Source organism: Episyrphus balteatus, chromosome 1, assembly GCF_945859705.1.
Source record: "Episyrphus balteatus chromosome 1, idEpiBalt1.1, whole genome shotgun sequence".
NCBI classification, from domain to species: domain Eukaryota; kingdom Metazoa; phylum Arthropoda; class Insecta; order Diptera; family Syrphidae; genus Episyrphus; species Episyrphus balteatus.
The window spans coordinates 14416315-14440566 of record NC_079134.1 but is presented as its reverse complement, the minus strand read 5'-3'; the positions used below and the strand labels follow the sequence as shown (position 1 = coordinate 14440566).

The window sequence follows — 24252 nt, the reverse complement described above, 5'->3', positions numbered from 1 at the left end:
AACAATGAAAATATTTATTTTAACTCTATTGTTGAAATAGTCTCAATACTTATTTAAGGCTCTTTACGTTTTTGTCATGAACTGAAAAAAAAAAACAAATACTGAAAAAATTTAACAAATAACTGTTTTCTATTGACATTGCTGGCTTTGTTGAACGTGCGAAAGTCTATTTTTGTAGTTCTATGTTAAGTAAACAGCTGTGTTTACAGTTATTATTTTTATTTCGTTCATATTGTTTTTGTTTCCAATTTTAGCTTTGAGGATATCAAATGCTTATACCATAGATAGATACAGTACAGTAAAAATTTAAAGTTTTAATTACCTACTGAGTTAAATTGTTCCGAATTCACACACTTGCTTTTTTGTACTTACATAAATTCTTCACTCTAAATAGCCCTTTTATCTGATACTAAGTTATACTTAACCCGCCTATCTATAATGATTATTTGATTTAAATAATTATTGTGTACAAAGGTCATGTAAACATCATCGAAAATTCCGTTAGCCGTATCGACGGCACCCCTTAAAAATTAATCTTTAATTATTTTTTAGTGCACTTCAATTTGTTATTGATTTTATAATAGAGTTTTAAAAAAATGATCAAGAAAACTATCTTAGATCGGAATTTGATAAAAAAGCAAACTACAACATAAAAAGATTTGAAAGTGATAGGTAACATTAAATTAATAAAAAAAAAAATCAAAACAATTAATCTAACACGCTTAGACTAATGAAAAAAACAACATCAACAAAAAAGCCCAGACAAATTACTATCAATAACATTATCGATAATTTGAATTTTTTAAATGTTATACCTTTTACCAAACCCTTTTAGAAATAATTTACTGCTACATCAGGAAATAAGAAGGGAAGATGCTGTTGACATTTTGACGCTTGTTATAGCTAGTTTATCTGGTTGAAGAAGCAATCTTTTTTCCTGAAACTTGGTGAGTTTTAAGGGCACATGATAAAGTTGATGTTTTAGAAGTTTCACCGTAGAATCCGTTTCGTTTCTTGTTCAGAACTTTCATCGGGTCGTGCATCTCTTTAACAACGTCTTAAACCTTTGACTGAGACAAGCTGTATGGCATTTTCTGTCCGCATACGCCTATGCCCATTTGCTGATGAGTACTCCCTTTTGAATATAAGTCGTATCCCATTGTGCCCAATTAGCTTTGATAGCCGGACCTTATTCGGGCACTGACTTTTTAGATTTTTTAAGTTCAAAAGTCAGCTACGCTACCATGGTCTTATCAATGAAGGCGTTTTTCCCCCAATTTTTTTTTTTCCTCCAGTCTAAAGTTGTGAAACTCGCTGTGCTCCTTAGAAAACAAATTAGTAAATATACTTTTGAAACATTTATTATGCTATTTTCGGATTTTTATATACCTAGGCAAAATTTTGACATCTTTCCTATTTACTATATTGGCGTTATAGTTTTGCCAACTATGTTTTTACATAAAGATTTTAAAAGCATGAAGGCTTGGCCACACCGGAGGGTATGCGGTAGAGGTACGGGTAGCGGTAACGATATTTGTATGAAAAAAATTCCACATCTGAACGTTGATATGTCAGTTTGGAATTTTTTTCATACAAGTACCGTTACCTCTACCCGTACCGCTACCGCATACCCTCCGGTGTGGCCAAGCCTTGATATGATCAATAAAATTGAATATTTATTTTTTCTTGAAACCAAAAATATAATTTTCTAATAAATTTTACTATTCTTCATTCGACTCCGAATTTAAAAAAAATCTATGACGTTACGTTGAATTACAATGTACTCTGTTATACTCTCTTATTCTAAAAAGTTTTTAGTAAAAACTATCCCTTTCTCGCATAAGCAACGATCAACTTATACGTTGCTATACATCCAATATTACCATTATTCGATTTATTTCCTATCTTGATTGCAGTATGAATAATTTCATCTAAAATCTCTTCATGCATTTCAACAGGCACACGATGAAGGAATGGGTTCACTGCTCTGTAAGTATCTGTAAAATAAACAAAGAAAGAAGATATTACATAGTTCAATTCATTCGAATGGTGACTTACTTTTCATTTCTTCGAAATCTTCATGATCAAATATTTTATATCGCTCTTCGACTCTTACATCAACGAATCCAGTATCTTCAAGTATTTTACTAAATTCACTTCTGGGATCTTTGCTGCGAAATAGTGGAGAATAGTAATTCTTGATATCCTTCATATAAGGAGCCCATTTTGGATTCAACGAAACAATATCATAAGTTTCATTTATTGAATGAGTTGAAAGAAAAACCAGTAAACAATCTCCACCACTTTTTAGCAATCGGTAGACATTATCCGCGGCTAGTCTATTAGATGAAAAACCGTTTTAATATCGTATAATTTCAGTCGAAAACTTGATCTGCTTACCGTTGATTTTGAACCCAATGAATACTATAAAACGAGGTAACATGATCAAATTCACCAATTAACTCTTTTGGCAAATTTTCCGTTCCGATATCAAGAACTTTAAACTTCACATTTTCACTTTGAGAATAATTTTTTTCGCAATGTTTAACCATTTCTGAAGAAATATCTGTTCCAACGAGTTTTGTGAAATTCTTTGGCATAAGCGGGTAAATAAAATCCATTAAAACATCACCAGAACCAGTACCCAAATCGATCAATGAGTCTTTTCCATCCAAACGCCATTTCAAAACACTCGAAAACTCTTTAACAATCTCCTCTGCATCGTATCGTTGAACTCTGTTTGCCACACTGTAATATTTTGGTTGGATCGTAACCTTCATGTTTGAAAAATCAATAGTTTCTGGAAGAAGACTGTTGTGATCCTTAATGTAGACGCGAATTTTAAATGAGTTGTGTTTTTCTATGTTGAGGATTTATGTGTATTTTAATCTTATCAAATATTCTGATTAAAAATTAAAACTTTAAAATTTTAGAAAGTCATTATAGTTAGATGAATATCTATCTAATCAAACGGGATAGATTGTCTTATCCGTTTAGTCTAATTTATTTTTCAATATTCGTGCTGTGTCAGTTATCTGTTTTTAAGAAAATATTAAGATTTGGTCTTAAGAAAAATCAGATTTCTAATGTTCAATCTAATTTTCCAAATAACAATCAACAACTCCAAAGTGATGGAACCAATGCTATTTTAGTAGCTGTGGAGTGAACTTCAATGCACCAATATCATGCTGCGAAACTCCATTCAGCACTTCAACAACACACAATTCCAGAAGAGACTACAGTCAATAAAGCCCGGGCCTGATGCCTTCAAGAACAACAACCGAATCGTCGGTCAGAAGTCACCAATCCCGGAAGTCATAAATACCAACAATGGAGAAGCAACGACATCGCAGGAAAAAGCAGAAGCATTTGCAGTCCACTTCGAAAGTAACTTCACACCGAACCCTTCTGTAGTCCCGGTCTTCTTAGATGGAAGTCGAAGCATCCATCCAAAGGACCTTATTACCTAACATCGATAAAGCAACATTCAGCGACTCCAATCCTGCAAGTGAACCAACTGACAGCCTAAACCTGAGTACCCCAGAAGAGATTGCCGAAATAATTAACCTATCCAAACTGAAAAAATCAGCTGGACCGGATGGTATCTCCAACTTCATCATAAAGAGGCTCCCGCAAAAAGTGATAATCTTCTTAGCTATCATCCTCAACAACTGCATAAACAACTGCTACTTCCCACAGAAATGGAAAACTGCAAGAATTGTGGCGATTCCTAAGAAAGGTGCTAGGAACATCATCTCCAATTACAGGCCAATCTCTCTTCTCAACAATCTTAGTAAGCTCTTGGAAGAGCTGACACTAAGGAAGCTGAAGAAGTTCTGCATGCGATAACAACATCATCCCAGACATGCAGTTTGGTTTTCGGGAGAAGCACTCCACACTGCATCCGCTCATGAAGTTCCACCAAGACATCACCTCAGCTTTAAACAACAATCAAGTTACTGTCGCATGCTTTTTGGATGTCGAAAAAGCCTTTGACAGCGTATGGATAGATGCTCTTATCCATAAACTTCATTTACTAGGCTTTCCTTTGGCACTAATTAAAATTATTTTTTCTTTTCTCTCTTCCAGAAACTTTTTTGTGCAAGTGGAGGATCGGAAATCACCAATGAAAGTCATTAGAGCTGGAGTTGCTCAAGGATCCAAACTTGGCCCCTTCCTTTACAGCATCCTGACGTCAGACCAACCACCTGCAAGTGAGTGCGAGAACCTGCTTTACGCGGACGATTCACTCACTTACTGCAAGTCCATCTCGCCAACAATAGCTGCCAGGAAAGTCGAAGCTCACATTCGGAAACTGTATGAGTTCTACAGTAAATGGGGTATCCGAATAAACTCATCCAAGTCGGAACTACTGTGCCTTAGACGATCAGGAGGAAGAGGCAGTCGATCGGCTGGAAGCTGTAGAAGCATCACATTGACACTTCCAGATGGAACTAGATTGCCAGCCAAACGCAACGCCAAGTACTTGGGAATCAACTTTAACGAGCTCCTCAGATTCAACAATCACTCCCGTTTGGTCCTCAAAAAAGCCAACTTTGCTTTCCATCGCCTTCACCCTCTGATGAAAAGAAGAACAGAATTGAGTCAACCACCGAAACTCTTGATCTACAATCAGCTTCTGCGACCAATCATTGCCTACAGCTTTCCAGTATGGTACACCATCTCCAAGACAGCCATGAAGGAACTTAGCCCAGGGAAATTAGTAAATTAAATCGCATTTTTCGCGGGACAAAATTTTTTTCATGGAATGTGTTCGGGTGGTTGTCCTTATCATAAAAGTCAATTTGTTGGGATAATTGGAGGTTGGGAACAGCCGCCATCTTGGAAAAGAGATTGGTATCGTTTTTATTGAATAGCTCCATTGTTATTCATTTTAACAAAAACTGACAAAGGTAAGACTTATTAACAATAAAATTATCTAAAAACTCAGATACAAAACAATTCCGTGAGTTGATTAAATAAAATTTTATAGTTGGTCAAAGTGCGTGTTTGTATCGCAAGGTTGGGGAAAAATGACATTTTTTCATATATCTGACGAACTTTTGATTTGTTTGGATAAATCTGCAAAAATGAATTATAGTATTTATAATTATCTATAAAATGAGACCACAATCGTTATTGTGACCATCATATTTTAGAAGTAATCTAACTCCGAAACTCTCCATGTACTAGTCAAAAGTGAGAAAAAAGCTAGTTTTTTGCTAGTAGGCCGAGCAAATTTTGGGAGTAGAGGTACAACCAAAATATAAGTACGCAGTTTTGCAGCCATACGCGTCTTAATATCGATTTCAAATGTCTGACAACTCTAATTTTGTGCTTTATACGGTTTTCGGGGGGTTAAATAACGTAAGTTTTCCAGTTAATGTGAATGGGCTAAATTTATACTATTTGAAATTATAAATATACAAGCTGATGCTCTATTATTATTCCTAAATCTGAACACCCCAATCTTGAGGATGTGACCAATAGAACTCAAGATATAAGCCGTTGATGCGATTATGGTTTTAGAGGCTTTTTTGTTTAGATTTTGTTTGTTTATTTGAATTGAAAAGCGTGATATGGTTAGTTAAAAAAGCTTATATCGTGAGTTCTATTAATCCGATCGCAGAGATTGAGGTGTCCAGATTTAGGAAAAATGATAGAGCATCAGCTTTTATATTTATAATTGGAAATAGTATAAATTTAGCCCATTCACATTAAGTGGAAAAGTTAAGTTATTTAACCCCCCGAAAACCGTATAAAGCACAAAATTAGAGTTGTCAGACATTTGAAATCGATATTAAGACGCGTATGGCTGCAAAACTGCGTACTTATATTTTGGTTGTACCTCTACTCCCAAAATTTGCTCGGCCTACTAGCAAAAAACTAGCTTTTTTCTCACTTTTGACTAGTACATGGAGAGTTTCGGAGTTAGATTACTTCTAAAATATGATGGTCACAATAACGATTGTGGTCTCATTTTATAGATAATTATAAATACTATAATTCATTTTTGCAGATTTATCCAAACAAATCAAAAGTTCGTCAGATATATGAAAAAATGTCATTTTTCCCCAACCTTGCGATACAAACACGCACTTTGACCAACTATAAAATTTTATTTAATCAACTCACGGAATTGTTTTGTATCTGAGTTTTTAGATAATTTTATTGTTAATAAGTCTTACCTTTGTCAGTTTTTGTTAAAATGAATAACAATGGAGCTATTCAATAAAAACGATACCAATCTCTTTTCCAAGATGGCGGCTGTTCCCAACCTCCAATTATCCCAACAAATTGACTTTTATGATAAGGACAACCACCCGAACACATTCCATGAAAAAAATTTTGTCCCGCGAAAATGCGATTTAATTTACTAATTTCCCTGGGCTAAATACAAAATCGGCGTTTTTAAAATGATAGGTGATGGAAGATCAATAACTGAAACAATAACGTCTCTCAATCACCACACCGGGCGCGGCACACGTTTTGCCTTTCTTGATTTTTGACGTCAAAAATTATTTGCAATGCCATCTCCTGAAGAAATTTGGTACACTGAAAGACATTATTATATGGAGAGTACGAAAAAACTGCCAACTTTCTGTTATTCAAAATGGGGTTCAAATATGATTTTCTTTTTAGAAACAGTACCTATACAACCCAGAAATTTAGCTTAATTCATGTCAGAAAGGTGTTAGATCGGTCTATTTCAAAAATTTTTGAAAAAATTCAAAAAAAATCCAAAGTAGTAAAAACACTTTTAGACCTCTTTATACATTATTAATGGATTCTTTTTTAAATTAGCACAAAATCTCTCCTATTTATTTCTCAAACAAAAATTAATATTTGGGGTTATGTATATTGATGCCAACTATGTTTAAAATTAAATCTTAAAAAAAAACATGATAAAATGGAAAATTTGTATCTTCGAAACGTGATGGTCACAGTATTTTTTTTTATCCGGATTTGAATTTAGAATAATAAAAATCTATTCGAAAAGTATATTTTAGTTAAACGAATAATTAAATATTTTATTTTTTTTTTATCATTGTAGTTTTTTATTATTTTATTTTTCTTTTTTTTTAATCTATGATTTTAAACAAAGTTGTTAAAATTGTGACAAATTAAAAAAAGTTTTACCGTTACTTACATGTTTTTTTTTTTAAACGGAAGTAATACCTAATTGTTTTTTAAACGTTATTAAAAACTTTTGTGATTGAAATAAGATCAATTTGGTATTTTTCTTTCATCAAAATAAAAAAAAAGTCAATTTTTATAGAAATCCTATTAGAAATTCCTAAGTTTTTTTAAATAGTTCCTTTTCAAGATTTTCTGGAAAACTCCTTAAAAACTTTTTTCGATTTTATTTACATACATGTATTTCTATAAAATATCTTTTCATTACTAATAGCCACCGGGAGTCCTTCAAATATTATTTTCTTATTCCAAAATAAGCTCATAAAGGATAATTTCCCAAAAAAATAATAGCTTTCCGCCTTTATTTGTATGGGGTTTCGAGTTTAATTCTTATAAATTCTATATTTAATGCAAAAATGAAATAAATAAGAAAAGAAGAATTTTATGAATACCTACCTCTATTCTTCTTTATAATACGAGAATTTCCTTAATGTTTTTTCCATCCTTTTTTACATTTATATTTATTTTCGTTTGTGATTTATGCCTATCTCATATTGCTTTGCTTAGTAAAATGTAAATAAATTTCCCAAGGATTATAATTGCACAACAGGAAGAAAACAAAGGGCGTTAAAATATTGTTGTGGAGTAATTACTATATCGTTGTTGTTGTTGTTGGTGGTCGTTCTCGTTATGGTTTTCTATGGAAACTCAGAAGAAATAGAAGGATACAACAGTTGGTCTAGATGTATTTGTTTGTGTGTATAAATATTTCTGATTCCTCAATCCTCAAACATGGAAAATTTATTAAAATGTTTTTTAATTAAAATCGTATTAAAAAGTTTTATTTTTGTATTCATTTTTTTTTTTTTTTTTTTTTTTGTTAGATTTTTGTATTTAAAAGAACACCTGAGATAGAAGATGTACATAATCACATAATCACAGAGCTGCATCTATTTTCATCTCTGATAGAGTTTTCGGAACTGAAAAATGGGGATTTGAATTGAAATGAAAAATATCATTTCTATAATGATGGCTATTTTGGGTGTTGGAGCTCTAGTTGATTGATGGATACTTTGGATATTCCAGAACTTCAACTTGTGCGGGCAGATGAAAAGAAAAAAAATGTATCTTTCTGGAGCTTCCACAAACTAAAGTGCATTGACCCATTCCCAGAAAACGAAACTAAAATAAGATATCTTCCTTTTTTCTCTTGTGGGATTACAAAAGAAGACTTTCAAAATTCTTGTTAAGAAACGTATGGAATAGATTAGTGGCAATGGAATTGATGTTTTTTTTTTCCTTGCCTAAAATGTGTAAGTTTCTTTTTTTAAGCTTAAGGTAGGTTGATGAACTTTGCTTCCTATTCACAAACTCACATTGTTTGTTTTTGACAAAAAGATATTCAGAAATAAAATATGTATTTGAATAATATTTTTGTTTCATTGTAAAAAAATTTTAAATGAATTTTGTGTTTTTTTACAGTTTTAAATTTTGTTTGCTTTCAAAGTTCAAGTTCAATGTTGAAGAATTTCAGAAACGCAAATTTAAGGGTTTTGTATTTTTGAACGAATCTCTTTAAGGGGGTCTATTCTGGTTCTGTGAAAACATTTTTTATTAATTTCACCTATTCGATTGCTTATCGTCAATTTATTTTTAGCAATGCTCAAAAAACAAAAAGTCAAGAGATACATTAAGGAATCAAGGAAACCAAAAAACTCTCTGCCCTGGAATTTCCGTTCAGTGATGATTTTTTTCAATTAGAATTTTTTTTAAGGTATTTATTCTGAGACATTAGAATGTTCGCCGGGTCGGCGCGGCGGTAGCGTAATCTATGTACATAAAATAAACCAACAAACAGCTGTGTAGTGTGTACGCTGAAAAGTTAAGTTTTGTGAAATTTTTTGACAGTTTTTACTTGCGATTAGGTACCTACTTTAGAGCATAGAAAGTTAAAGATTCGTAAAAAAAATAGAACTCGAGAATCGAGATAGCAATAAAGGATAACATTGCGATAATGGAGAATGCGAAGAAAGTGAGTCTAGAAAGTCTGTTTTCCTCTATTTCTCTTCAAACTTGGTAGTTATGAGTTTTGGGACATTCCCTACAGTCAAAATTAACGTTTTTTTCTCAAAAACAACCCAAAGGGCCTACTTTTGAAATGAAAATAACATTTTTTGAGCCATTATGAACGGTACCTGTCATGGAACCTTAGGTATTTTGAAAATTTTCATATTCAAAAATATAAATTCTTAATTTTTTTAAAATACTTCAATTATTTTTTTCAAAATGAATAAATGATTTTGTTTAAATATGTTGAAAAAAAATTTCTTCAAAACCATACCAAAATTTTATTTTAAAACATTTTGGAAAATTTTTAAACCCATACAAATGTTATTTCTTACTTGCTCTAGATATAGGGCAAGTATTGGTTTCGTGTCGAAAAAAAAATTGAGGTTTTAATCAAAACCAACATTACGATGATGGAGAATTCCGAAAATGTGGGTCTCGCAATTCCGTCCGTCCGTCTGTGCGTCTGTGCGTCTGTGCGTCCATCTGTACACATTTCCACAGCCTAAACGGGTGGACGGATTGTCTTCAAATTTGCTACAGATGATTTTTGTGGAATTCTGAAAGTTGGTTTTTTTTTTTGTTTTTTTTTTTATATCTCTCGAAAACGGCTCTAACGACTTTGATTAAACTTTGTAAACGTAATATTTAAAGCAGTGGCAATAAAACTGCATTTTTATTTTTTCTCAAAAAAGTCAAACAACAAAAAAAAATTTTTTCATTTAACAAAATTTTGCCCTAAAAATCGACTCTTCCCCAATATCATTTTTTGTTTTTAATTTAGAGCCAGCTTTTAAAATCTACAAGTAGACTAACATAAAAGCGTTTTGAACTGAAAGAGCAAGTACGTGCGACCCCAGTCGTGCATTTTATTTTTATTAACCCGTCATAAAAATTTTAGCTTTCTCTACAGCAGTGATCAGGATGATGGACCAGTGCCAATCCGGTTTTCAGAGGGCCAAAAGTTGAAAAAATTATCAGCAGCATAAGGATGGTGGGAAAATTTAGGATAAATGGTATATGAAAGTGGAAAAATGAATTGGCCACAAACAAATTGGGGGAAAGGGGGTGGGTGGGCGGAAAAGTGGGGTGGGTGTCAAAAATCGTGTTTTTTTACAATTTCTGTCAAAAATTGGACCTCCTATCGAAAAAAGTTAAATGCAAAAGTTGTAGATAGTATAAATGTCTACAACTTTTACTCAAACCTCAAAAATATTAAAAAAAAATGATTTTTTGATTTTTTATTTTTATCTTTTACAAAAATAGTTATATTTTAACAAAACTTGGTTAAAAATTACTTTGTTATGTTTTCTATCTACTAAAAATGTTTTTTGAGCAAAAAGTTAATTTTTGACGAATTTAATTTGAGAAAAAAAAAATTTTTGGTTTTTGAAAAGTTTGGAATGCAATTATTTAGATTAAAACCTTTTATTACTAAGTTTACTTTTGTTTTAGAAAATATTGAGAAAAATTTAAAAAAAAAAACAACAAAAAAACAATTTTAAAGATTGATTTTTCCCTAAATGACAGTAACATTGGCGAAAAATAATTTTCCATAGAAACCAAATTATACGTTTGTAATTGCCTTTGACCTTCTTAATTTGAATCTAGTATTAGAATAGCTCAAACATGCAAAGTTTTTGAGATATTGAATTTTGAACGTCCAAAACACTATTTTTGTGATGTTTTGACATGGTGATATGTCAAAAACCTAATGTGATAGAATTTTTCTAACTTTGGATTCGAGCTCAACGCACAAAAAACTAACTTTGATTCCTATAAAAATAAAACTTTTTGACTAGTGAAATCGAGCAGGGCAGAAAAAATCGAATGCCTTGGGTACATTTAAACTTATTTTATACACATTGCTTGTGTCAAAAATTAACCAAGGTGAAAATGTTATCTTCTTATTCCCCATTTCTGCTACTTAGGCGTTCACAAGAAGATTTTTTTTTTCAATCATAAGCTCAAAATGTTCAAAATTGAAATTGTTAACTGAATGTTGAATGTGAAGTGCATTTTCTCTACAAAAAACATTTAAATTATGCAAGAAGTGAAAATCCAGTGAAACCCTAATTCACACCATTTAAAAAACGTTTTTTCTTTTTACATTTCTCTAAAATTAATTATGTAATAACATAAATTTAAATTATTTTTTTTTAAACATAAGAGCAAGTACTTCGTATGACACCCAGTCGTGGATTTTATTTTTCTTCGACATACTAGTTGTTAAGTTACAAATAATAACACACTGCTCAAGCTTATATAAATATTTAAAAAATGTTGGGTGGGCATAGTTGAACGTAATGAGCATTAGAGTTTTGGTGCTATTTTAATAGATCTAAAATAGCGTTAACCACTTCCTTCCGCTGAGCATTGATCTTGACTGAAAATAACCCATACAAAAAATTTTGTGTTGGTTCAGCTGACAACTGAAAGAAGCACAAGCTTCTTTCAGCTCCCCGTCCATCGTTTAAAAATATTTAAATATTTAAACAATTGACGATTGAAACCTAAAATTAAATGCATAACTGAGTCGCACAAACTTGTTCTTGTTATAAAAATAAATCTAAAGTTAAAGCTTTTAAGGAATTTCCAAAAACTATAAAATTTCTTTAAAAAAGTAGGTATTTAAAATTTAAAAAAAAAATTGAAAATCGTTGGATCCTTTTTTGAAAAAATAATTTTTTATGTACACCAACAAAATTCTAACATTTTGAGTTATCGTATGAGTTCGATTTTTTTTATGAAACCTAAAACTTGCTCTATAGTAACTATATCGCAAGTAAATATGGAAGAGGGGCATGTTTGCTGACACATGTTGGGTGAATGCAAGTCGCTTATTTGTTTAGACCACATCATCATTGATATATAGAAAAATAAAAAAACCCAGTTCAATAATTTTATATTGAGAAAAAGAAAACCTTTAAAAGCTTCAAATTTTCAAAATTAGAACCAAAAGTTATTGGATTTCCAAACGTGCTTATCTATCAGGAGTGACTGTGGGTTCGGAAAAGTCTTTACTGTCGATCTAATAATATGCAACATCACGATGCACGACAGGTTGTAATCAAACCAAAATATTACAGTGTTGCTAATAGAGTGCAACGATACGATGCTCAGCAAATTATTAAAGAGTTATTGAGTGTTTTGCAATGGCGTTTGGACGAGAAAGACTCATTGATCGATTTGGGTACTGGGTCTGGTGATGTTTTAATGGATTTCATTTACCCGCTTTTGCCAAAGAATTTCACAAAACTCGTTGGAACAGATATTTCCTCAGAAATGGTAGAACATTGCAAAAGGAATTATTCTCAAAGTGAAAATGTGAAGTTTAAAGTTTTGGATATTGGAACGGAAATATTGCCAAAAGAGTTAATTGGTGAATTTGATCATGTTACCTCGTTTTATAGCATCCATTGGGTTCAGAATCAACGGTAAGCAGATCAAATTTTCGACTGAAATTACAAGATATAATAACGGTTTTCGCCTAATAGATTGGCTGTGGATAATATCTACCGATTGTTAAAAAGTGGTGGAGATTGTTTTCTAGTTTTTCTTTCAACCCATTCAATAAATGAAACTTACGATATTGTTTCGTTGAATCCAAAATGGGCACCTTATATGAAAAATATCAAGAATTACTATTCTCCATTATTTCGAAGCAAGGATCCTAGATCCGAATTTAGTGAAATACTCAAAGATGCTGGATTCGTTGATGTAAAGGTCGCAGAACGATATAAAATATTTGATCATGAAGATTTCGAAGAAATGAAAAGTGAGTAACTATTCGAATGAATTGCTGCACTATGTAATATCTTCTTTCTTTGTTTATTGTACAGATACTTACAGAGCAGTGAACCCTTTTATTCATCGGGTGCCTGTTGAGATGCATGAAGAGATTTTGGATGAAATCATTCATACTGCAATCGAGTTAGGAAATGAATCGAATAATGGTAATCCTGGATGTATAGCAACGTATAAGTTGATTGTTGCTTATGCGAGAAAGTTATAAGATGTATGAAAGTTATAAGAAAATATTTAAATTTATATAATTTTAAGAGAAATCTAATAAATAAAAACAAAAAGGTATTACTTTATTAACATTTTGTTTACTTTTGAAATGCTTTCCGGTACCAGACGGTATATATACCGTTAAGTTCTTAATCAAATTAAGAACTTTCCAGAAAAAAAAAAAAAAACATTTTATTTTGTTTAGTTTTATAAGAAGACTCTAGTCTTATTTGATATTAGACTAAAATCTGCTAAGTTGTTACCAAGGAAAATAGAAAAACTATTCTATCCAGAATCAAAGCCAATTCTATTAAATTGCAATACCTTTGAAAACGTTATCCCTTCTAAGCGAGACAAAAAATTCAGATTTCTTTAAATTCATCTGTACCAAGTTTGAAGGAAGAAAGTCCGTCCACCTGTTTAGGCAGTGGAAATTTTTTTTTGTAAAGGTTTATCTACTTTTGCAAGACATTGCTGCACAATTTTAAGTTCATGGTAGTTTTTTGTCATTTATTATTTTTTCAGGGTCACTGTGGCGTATGCGTATCTTTCTTTACTATTTTTAAGCTGATGGCTACCAATGTTAACGCTTTTTAACTTCTTATTTGCTGTAATTTTATATTGCTTTAAATAAACTAATAATAATAATAATAATAATAATAATTTTTTACTGAGAATTCTGAGATGTTAATCAGACGAGTTTATAATAAAATGTTTGAATGTGGAATGTAGCGTTGAAAGTCAATTCAATTAAATTTTTTTATTGAACGTACTATTTACGATTGACTTAAAATTAGTTTACTGCTAATAAGATATAGTGATCAGTGGTACCACTTTACTTCAATTGAAGTAGATCTACTCCTTTTTTTCAAAAAAAAATTAAAATCTACTTCCTACTTCGCACCATCACAAAAATATCGAAATCTACTTCATTTTAAAATCTCTGTTCCAATCTACTTCAAATTACCAAAATTTAAGCCAAATCTATTTCTTTTTTCAGAAACCAAATATTTGGTCAAAAATTGTTCATTTATAACGAAAATATGGAGTTTGAATGAATTAAAATTATTAGTTTTAGTTGTTTTTACTAATTATAAATTATTTAACTTAAATAAATTTAAAAGAATAATTTTTTTTAGCATAGATTTTTATTAAAAAAAGGATATTTTAAAATCTGCTTCAATTTTTCTCAATCTACTTCCATTTTTTCTTCAAATCTACTTCGACTTTTTTTCTGCAAGTGGTAACGCTGATAGTGACTAGTAAGTACCCGGACATTTTTTATTAAATGGGTGGTAAATATAATAGGAAAACTAAACACTATTTGCATTTGCAAATTAATCATGATTATAAATCCAGGCTCATTTAATGTTGTAGTAAAATTTGACAGATCTGTTAATTAAAGATCCTTGCCAAAAAAAATATGCGTTTTTAGTATTAAGAAAAGCAATATGGAAAAGCTCTCCTTGAGCTTTACCTCCTGTTTTTGTATTGCTTTTTTATATAATAATTGATTATATTGGTCATAAAAAAGAAAAAAGAAAAAAATCCGAAGCTAGTGCCAAATCTGCGCAATGTTTGACTCCACTAAATTATGTCATTATTTTGATCCAAAAGTGTTTCGACTCAAATTGCCGTTTGTTCAAAAAAATATTCATCATAAGATTCAGTGGTAGCGTATTTATTTTAACTCGTTATATCTCCGAACTCACTTTTTGTGACTTGGTTCTACTACTACTGTAGAGCATCATGATCATGATATTTGCTTTCTCAAAGCCGTTGTACACAAACTTCAATTTTTTTTTAGTTCATGAGTTTTCCCTCTAGATTGCATCATATTGAAGAATGTAGCATATCCTATAACTAGCGAATGAGCGTGACGCTATTCCCGATACTTTTTTTTTTGTCAAAGAGTGATAAGTAAAATAGAAGTTATAAAGGAACATACATACCCACATAAATACAAATCGTTAACACTCTTTGTTTTCTACGCCACTTCTTATACTAAACCACTTTTTTCCTTCTACAGACACGTCCGGGGTCCTTCAATTTTTGGGAAAGACCTTCATCTTTGTTATGTTGGTTTTGATTAATTATAAATAATTGCAGTCGAAAGAGTATAGATGCGGTTGTATGATCATTTTCGTATATCGTCCCAGTCCTGAAGAGCATTGATCTTCAGGGAAAAGAATTTTGTGTTGGTTCAGCTGACACCTGACAGAAGCACACGCTTCTTCCAACTCCCCCGCCATCGTTAACCAATTCTAATTTTATTTAAACGATTGACGATTGCAACCTGAAAAATTGAAATGAGACACATATTTGCTGACGCATGTCCTTTATTTGTTTCGAATTGATCGATAACATAAACAATTAAGACTTAAACACACAACAAAAACCATTTTAATTATTAATATAGGTAATTGTATATAATTGAATTGAATAATTGTATATAATGTGAAGGAATTATGTTTAATAAGAAAACGAATCCTTAAAAGCCTAAAATTTTCAAAATTAAAAACAAAAGTTCTTAAATTTCCAATAACGTGTTAATCTACCAAGAGTGGCTTTTGGGTATGAACGAAGCAAGCTTTTATTGTCGAACAAATTATATGCAACTTCGCGATGTAAAGCAAGTTATTAAAGAATTTTTAAATATTTTACAATGGCGTTTGGATGGCAAGGACTCTTTACCGGATGTAGGTAGTGGTAGTGGTGATGTTTTAATGGATTTAGTATACCCAATTGTACCAAAGGATTTCTTAAAATTCTTCGGCTCTGATATTTCATCTAAAATGTTGCAACATTGCAAAAAGACTTATTCTCATTTGGACAGTGTAGAGTTCAAAATTCTAGACATTAGCACCGAAATACTGCCAAGATAGCTTATAGCCTTATAGGTGAATTTGATCATGTCACATCGTTTTACTGCCTTAATTGGGTTGAAAATCAGCGGTAAATATTTAAATTTTTTTATATCGAAGAAATTATATATTTTTTCTCCCGGCGGCGCAGTCAGGCCTTGGAAAATATCTCTATCAGGTTCTTAAAATTGATAGAGATTGTCTCTTAGTTTTCCTTGCAACAAATCCAATTATCCCTGTGTTTTGAGCAAAGATTCAGAAAGTGAATTTTGTGAAATGCTAGAAAAAAAAAACTTGATAAATTTTACTTTCATTTATCAAGTCCATTATACAGCCAATTAAAATATTTGATGCAGCGAAAGGCTTTTGCATATGGGCAAAATACTTTTTGCCTTTGTTTTTGTAACAATTATAAAAAAACATAACATCTTATTTTTAATGACCATTAGAATAGTAATCAATTTAAATTAAAATGTTTGATGAGTTTATTCAATCTTATAAAATACCTTTTTATGAATCTGACTGTCGAAATTTATTAGCCCAAAATAAATTATTAGCCCTGTTCCATTGGAGGTGGTAGTTTACTCATGAGTAGATCTAGTAGGTACTACAAATAACACACGATCTTCTACTCGAGGAGATACGAAAGTGTAGTTGTTGTAGAAGATTTCTACTCACGAGTAAACTACCACCTCCAATGGAACAGGGCTATTAAAAAACTGTGCTTACAGAAATATTTTTTTTCTTATGATTATTTATTTTTATTGTTTTAATTTATATTTTTTTTTGATATTATGTATCAATGTAACCAGTGTAATTTATCTTGATTTATTTCCACATTTAATTTTGTGAAAAAAAAGCTATGATTCTAGAAATTTTATGGTACAAATGGTATCCTTACGAATCTTGTATCAAAATGTTGTCTTTGTCATAAATACGATTTCATTTATAAATTTTCTAAACAATTTAGAAACTTAATACATTTTTATGGGTAAAAGATTGTTTGACTAATTCGTGCAGTTCATTTCTTGAAAAAACAATTTTTGAAGAATGTTTAATAAATGTAAAATCTTTAAAATGGCAAACCAATTTTTTTTTTAATATTTTAAAATATATATAAATGTATACAAAATAAAATGCACGACTGGGTCGCACGTACTTGCTCTTTTAGTTCAAAGCATCTTTATCTTAAATATCTATTGGAAAATAAAGATTTTGTTTAGTGTCGAGAAAAAAAATTAAAAAAAAAAAAAATCGAAAGTTAAAAAAACATTTTTTTCAAATTTTTTTTTTAAATTTTTTTTTTACATTTTACACTTCAAAGTGATGTCTTAAAATTTTGAATAAAATTGACTTGTGCTTTGATCATATAGGATGAACTTAAAAAATTAAATTAAAATTAAAAAAGAGATATTTAAAAACTAAAAAAACTAGGGTATTACGCAAAAATCATCTGTACCAAGTTTCAAGTAAATCCATCCATCCGTTTAGGCCCTAGCTCGGACGCACACACGCACAGACGCACAGACCGACGGACGGCATGACGAAAACCACATTTTTGAACTTTTCCATCATCGTAATGTTGGTTTTGATTAATACCTCGAATTTTTTTTTCTACACGAAACCAATACTTGCCCTATAGATACGGTGACCATCCGTCCCGGTTTACCCGGGACTGTCCCGTATTTCTACAGCTTGTCCCGGGTTTTTATTTAAGAAACCCGGGACGTATAAGTGTCCCGTATTTTGTAATTTGTCCCGTGATTGTCCCGTATTTGCACATTCTCTGATTTTTGTATTTAATATTTTAAATACTTTGTACGGAAAACAAGAAAACAGTGGTTGGAAATTAAAATTTTTCTAGTACGCTGCTGAAGCAAAACGAAACATTTTTTAAGTCTCCAAAGTAAAAAAACGATTAAAAACTCTCCATATATTCTTGCACAGGTAAGAATTTCGTTGCCTAAGCTGCGTACTGTGCAACGAAAAGCAAAATTTTCGTTTACGATTTCGTTGTGCTGGTTTTGTATGAAAATTTTCGTTTTTTCTCTAAACTAGGCTTTAGTTTTTTTTAAATGTTCGTCAATTATTTAGTTCCAGCTTCTGTTTGTCAGGTTGCTACACCAGGAAAAATGTTTTCGAATAAAGAACAACATATGGAAGAGTAAAGAACCCAGATAAGTTTCAAAACTTTTAAGGACATGTTAAAAATTGTGTTAAGGTCCTTACAATTTCAAAACCATTTAAATAAAAATGTTAAAAAACAGCTCTCCCGAATTTGATTAAAAAAATATTTTTTTAGAAGTTATTAACAGACAATATTAAAAAACCATTTTCTTGATTTCTGATTTCGTAAACGACTTAAATGATTTCAACAAAAACGCTCCCATAAAATCGTTTAGGAAATCTTATCAAAAAAAGGAAGAATTATGAAAACTCATTAAAAAAAATTTTTAATTTTTTTTTTTAAATCAATATTTTCAAAACGATCCAACGAATTTTTTATCCGTCCCGGGTTTGGCTTCCAGAAATATGGTCACAGTACCTATAGAGCATGTAAAAATATTTAAAGAAAAAACGGCTCTAACAATTAAATTTTTATTTCAAAAATTCTTTTTACACAAGAAACTTCGTTTGGTGGTCAAAATTATCTACAAAAAATATTTTATTAAATGTAAAAACAAGTTTATATATTTGAAAAATCAATTTATAATCTTATTCTTTGAATTTCATTAATAGGTATTTTTCATTAATATATAATCTAAAAAAGCATCTACTAGGTCTCGAGAAAAGTAACTATATTTATTATTTTTTGAACTTGTCCATAAACTTGTCCTAAGATCTAAGGACCATTTGCCGATTCGAAACCTAAATTATTTATGTTGAGCATAAATTCTTATTTTCTTCTTTTTCCTATGGGTAAACTATCACATAAATATTTATGTAAGACTCGTTAAAAAAAATGTAGGTATATTTTTTCATCTGTTATTTAATCGGTTTTTAATTTTAAATGAAAGGGTATTCGATTTTCTACCCAAGAGTTCAAAAGTTTGCCAAAGTTGATCGTGTTCACTGTAGCGTATACGTGCTTTTTTTATTAAAATTTTATTTTATCATATTGCAAAAATTTAACATGTTCAGTCTATAAAACAATGAAAAATCAGTAAAAGATCTTTCCGAGAGTATGTTTTCACACTACACTGGCTGAGAATAATAAGGTTGTATGTTAGCAGGATTTTTGTATTGCTTTTACACTCTGGCAAAAAGTATTCTCTTCCACTTTCCTAATACAACTTTTAAAAAAGTATTCTCTTCCACTTTCCTAATACAACTTTAAAATTAAAAATAATTAAACGATTATATTTTAAAGTATTTAAAAAAAACAATTTTTTACAATTTTTTAAATTAAAAATACATATTTATTTACATAATATCCATAGGCTTAAAAATAAACAAAAATACAAAAATGAATTGAACCTAATACTTTACACACAGAAACGATTACTTTCTTGCATATGCAACGATTAACTTGTACGGCGTTATCAACTTAAATTCATCATTATTGGTTTCCTTTAAATTAAGTCCAATTGAAGTTTTGACAATATCATCAAGAAACTCTTCGTGCAACCAAAGTGGTATGCGTTCAATGAAAGGATTCACTGCTCTAACATTTTCTGTACAATTAAAGAAAGTAATATAAAATCGCATTAAATAACTTTTTCGGATACTCACGCTTAATATTATCAAGACCTTCGTAGGCGAATATTTTATCACGACTTTCGACACTTATATCAACAAATCCAGCATCTTCTAACATCTGACTGAATTCGGTTTCAGGATCCTTACTACAATGCAATGGAGATATAAAACTGGTCACATCCTTCATATATGGCGCCCATTTTGGATTTAACGAAACGATATTGTAAATATCGAATATTGGATTTGTTGCAAGGAAGACCAAAAGACAATCTCCATCATGTTTTAAAACTTGGTAGATGTTTTCTATGGCTTGGCTGTTGAATATTTACACAAAATCACAATTAATAACTTCAAATGTTCAAAAGTATCTTCAAAATATTTACCGTTGATTTTGAACCCAATGAAGGCAGTAAAACGAAGTAACATGATCAAATTCATTGATAAATTCTTTTGGCAGCGTCTCGGTTCCAATATCAAGAACTTTAAAATCCACATTGTCGATATGAGAATAAGTTTTTTTGCCATGGCGCACCATTTTCGACGAAATATCGGAAGCGACAATTTTTTTGAAATCTTTCGGAACAACCGGATATAGGAAATCCATTAAAACATCACCACTTCCACTGCCCACATCGAGTAATGAATCCTTTCCATCCAAACGCCATTGAAAAACATTTGAAAACTCTTGAATGATCTGCTGTGCATCGTGACGTTGCACATTGTTAGCTCGAAGATATAATTTTGCCTGATTCATTTTGTTCACACTAACACCCGATAGAAATAACACGATCGTTTGGAAATTCGAAAAACTTCTGGTTTCATGATCACTAAAGTTCCGGGCTTTTATACCTTTTACGGATGACAGGCCTTCTCACACCTGAGAAGAAAGTTTTTTTTTTCTCCTCATTTCTTAACAACTAAAAACCACCCCATAAAAGAAAAATTAGTTTTTTTTATTTCGGTTGTATTCCAAATTTGGAACTAAAAAAAAAAAATTAAATCCATTTAATGAATGGGAGGAAAGTATCTATACATCACTCAAATGTGTAAATGTGTCCCTCATGTCGATCTTGACAGTCGTTAGAATTAGAATAGGATAAACTTAACAATGAAGACGGAAAAAGATTGTCCGATCATGGATCAGCAAAGCAAAACAAAAAATACAAAAAGAAAATAACAAACAGTTTGTTTTTGAATACAACAAAAAAAAGATCTTGTTCGTCTAACATTCAGAATATTGAAGTAGGGTCAGTTTGAGTGTCAAGTTCGTCATAACTTTGGAGAATGATATGCAAATGGGTATTGGGATTTGTTAAAGACGGAAACTTCCTCACCTGTTGCGGATGTTGAAAAGCTTACTAGACAAAAATTTTAAAAAAATCTATAAATACATTTCTTTTGTCAGAAGTTTGACAGGGGCAGAGTTTCGTTGCATAGGACTAAGTTCTTAGTTCTTAGATATTCTTTGGTGAGGGTGAACTTATGTATATTTTATATTTTGAAATTTTAAATAGCGAACTTGGTAGTACCTACATTATTTTCAAGACGGTAGGTATTAACTTTCTATCTTTTGAAATTGTACTTATATATTTAAGATCGCTTTCAATATAGTTTTAATTTTTAATTAGGTTAAAAAGGGGTAAGTGGCTAGTGGAAAGTGAAGCCTCGCTTGTGGCAATAAGCAGTGGAGCTGCTGAAAGTGGACAAGTGGAAGGTGACTTCTGGCCATAGCCGTATTTAGAGAGGGGGGGGTTACAGGGTTTAACCCCTCATCATCATAAACACAAAACACATCATAAACACAAAAAATATTCATCATTTGTTTTTTCTTGGGAATGTCATTCTTAAGCCTTAACTACATTGGCTCAAAAAGTGAAAAAGTACAAAAGTGAAAATTTTCAAACGCATTTTTGTATAGTTTTTCGGGCTAGAAAATTAAAACAATTGATGCAGAAAGCTTATTGGTCTAAAAAACAAATCGTATACTCTTTTTCACAAAACAATTCTGCTAGGCAAGCAGAAAAAAAATATTTCCACTTTTGTACTTTTTCAAAAATATATGTAGTTTTTCAAATGTGTATGTAGTTAAGCCTTTAAGTTGTAACCACCACCCCATTGACCTATTAAGGCTTGCGTCAACACAGCAAACTAGGCTGACTGAAAAAGACGCGAAATGCAAAAAAATTGTTCCTTCAGCCTAGATATTTGAAACTTTCATTTTTAAACGTTATAATATTGACGAAAACGGATTATTTTTGTACTCTCTATATTTGAATCTTAAACTGGGTGTAAAGGAAAACAATTTTTTGAAATATATTGCTGAACTTCGGAACTAGGGGTTAAAAATTCCATTTTTCAAATTCATATGTGATATACAAAGGTACAATTTATTTTACATTGAAATTTAATGAAAAAAATTCTTTGAGGTGTAAGATTTCAACTTGAATTCGATATTGAGGTCGCGTGTGAATTAAGTTGAATATTTAGGAAAGGATATAGATACTATAAAAGTGAACATAAAATTTCAGCTGTTAAAGATATATCCCGATGTTCTGGGTGCATATTAAATTTGTGTTTATTGTGATAAACGGAGTTTTGTGTAGTTTTGCAAATAAATGTTCAAATTTTTTAAGAAACGAAGAAATTTGAAAAAATAATTCAAGAAAGAGTTTGAAATTGTAAGGAATTGCTAATATGTTTTTAACACCCTTAAATCTTTTTTTTGCAGCTTAAGGAAACTTTCAAGCCGTCAAAACGTCAAAAATGTATTAATTTAATATTCAACACATATTTGGATGTCAAAAATTTGTCTTTGGCTATGTATATAACCCAATTAACAGCCTTAGAGATAAGAACATTAATTTTTGGTTATTTCTAAATAACTTTTTTTATACAAACCATCAGTAAGAGAAAAGTCCATTTGTCATTTTATTGCTGTTTAAACCTTTGATTGTATCTAGTGTTTTTTTATATGATATTTTGCGAAACAGTTTTCTTTATAAGGCTAAGAAAAGCTTCTAAAATTTTTTTCCTCGCTTACGCTCGCATGTAAAAATATGTAAGAAAAATTAGTCGGTCTAAGCTAACCCTCCCCGAAATGAAATCCTAGCTACGGCTATGCTTCTGGCATGTAATAACTGGCCAGTAGTAAGTGGCAAGTAGAAAAAACTGGTAACTATACATACTACACCTCTATCAAATTAACATTTTTGAGTGACAAAAGTCGTCCAACAATTAAAATATCAATTTTGATATTTTATCATATCATTTTGACATTTTTAAATTTTACTTTGAAAAATATCAATGTTGACTAGATTTTACGTTATGATGAAACCTATTTCTTTCTTTTTCATTATTTTTATTATTTTAAGTATTTTCTTTCTTTTTTCAAAACATTACTGAAAGTGAATATTCTGTACAAAATTGTGGTGATATTATTTTTTCTATTATAGGTACGGTGACCATCCGTCCCGGTTTACCCGGGACTGTCCCGTATTTCTACAACTTGTCCCGGGTTTTTATTTAAGAAACCCGGGACGCATAAGTGTCCCGTATTTTGTAATTTGTTCCGTGATTGTCCCGTTTTTGGACATTCTCTGATTTTTGTATTCAATATTTTAAATACTTTATACGGAAAACAAGAAAGCAGTGGTTGAAAATTAAAATGTTTCTGATTTTTCGGATAAAGCATTTAGCCCAGTACGCTGTTGAAGCTGTAAGTCTCCAAAGTCAAAAATCTGTTGCTGCAAGAAAAATTGCCTGCATAGATAAATGGGAGTAAAAAACAATTGAAAGCTCTCCATATATTCTAGCACAAGTAAGAATTTCGTTACCTTAGCAGCGTATTGTGCAACTAAAAGCAAAATTTTCGTTTACGATTTCGTTGTGCTGGTTTTGTATGAAAATTTTCGTTTGGTCTCTAGACTAGGCTTTAGTTTTTTTTTAATGTTCGTCAATTGTTTAGTTCCAGCTTCTGTTTGTCAGGTTGCTACACCAGGTACAATGTTTCCGAATAAAGAAAAATAAAGAACCCAGATAAGATTCAAAACTTTTAAGGAAATGTTGTGTTAAAGATCATACAATTTCAAATCATTTAAAATAAAATTAAAATGTTAAAAAACAGCTCTCCCGATTTGATTAAAATTTTTTTAGAAGTTAATAACAGACATTTTTATAAAACAATTTTCTTGATTTCTTATTTCGTATAAACGACTTAAATGATTTTAACAAAAACGCTCCCATAAAATCGTTTAGGAAATCTTGATATCAAAATAAGGAAAAATTATGAAAACTCATTTAAAAAATTAAAATTTTTTTTGATAAATCAATATTTTCAAAACGATCCAACGAAATTTTTATCTGTCTCGGGTTTCGCTTCCAGAAATATGGTCACCGTAATTATAGGTGATATAAATTGCTTTGTTATTTTCTAAAATCGATCAAATTTTCTCAGTAAATCATACATTTTACT

General features: G+C 30.8%; 2 protein-coding genes across 4 annotated transcripts in view; one reads left to right on the top strand and one right to left on the bottom strand.

The window, feature by feature from the left end:
• Window positions 1-1732: 1732 nt before the first annotated feature.
• Window positions 1733-24252, bottom strand: part of LOC129918646 (juvenile hormone acid O-methyltransferase) — a 32846-nt gene continuing 10326 nt past the window's right edge. The window contains exons 2-5 of one of the 3 annotated variants that reach the window (XM_055999283.1): window positions 15171-15514; window positions 2401-2811; window positions 2059-2339; window positions 1733-1997 (exon numbers count right to left, since the gene is read on the bottom strand). In XM_055999283.1, the coding sequence (XP_055855258.1) occupies window positions 1825-1997; window positions 2059-2339; window positions 2401-2780 (834 nt within the window). In that variant the 5' untranslated portion in view covers window positions 2781-2811; window positions 15171-15514 and the 3' untranslated portion in view covers window positions 1733-1824. Of the gene's footprint in view, window positions 1998-2058; window positions 2340-2400; window positions 2812-15170; window positions 15515-19505; window positions 19757-19814; window positions 20096-20164; window positions 20763-24252 lie in introns of those variants that run through there. The other 2 variants (XM_055999276.1, XM_055999289.1) reach the window with 2 other exon arrangements.
• On the top strand, window positions 12178-13219 carry LOC129918974 (juvenile hormone acid O-methyltransferase-like). The gene is made up of 3 exons (XM_055999749.1): window positions 12178-12641; window positions 12702-12940; window positions 12984-13219. Exons 1-3 carry the CDS (start codon window positions 12244-12246, stop codon window positions 13217-13219), a joined length of 873 nt encoding a protein of 290 aa, XP_055855724.1. The 5' UTR covers window positions 12178-12243.

What these genes read in the sequence shown, in the direction of transcription:
- LOC129918974 (XM_055999749.1), top strand. Translation starts at nt 12,244, where the DNA reads ATGCAACATCACGATGCACGACAGGTTGTAATCAAACCAAAATATTAC. An exon ending in CATTGGGTTCAGAATCAACG is followed by an intron (nt 12,642 to 12,701) that starts GTAAGCAGATCA and finishes TTCGCCTAATAG; the next exon opens with ATTGGCTGTGGATAATATCT. An exon ending in TGATGTAAAGGTCGCAGAAC is followed by an intron (nt 12,941 to 12,983) that starts GATATAAAATAT and finishes AGAAATGAAAAG; the next exon opens with TGAGTAACTATTCGAATGAA.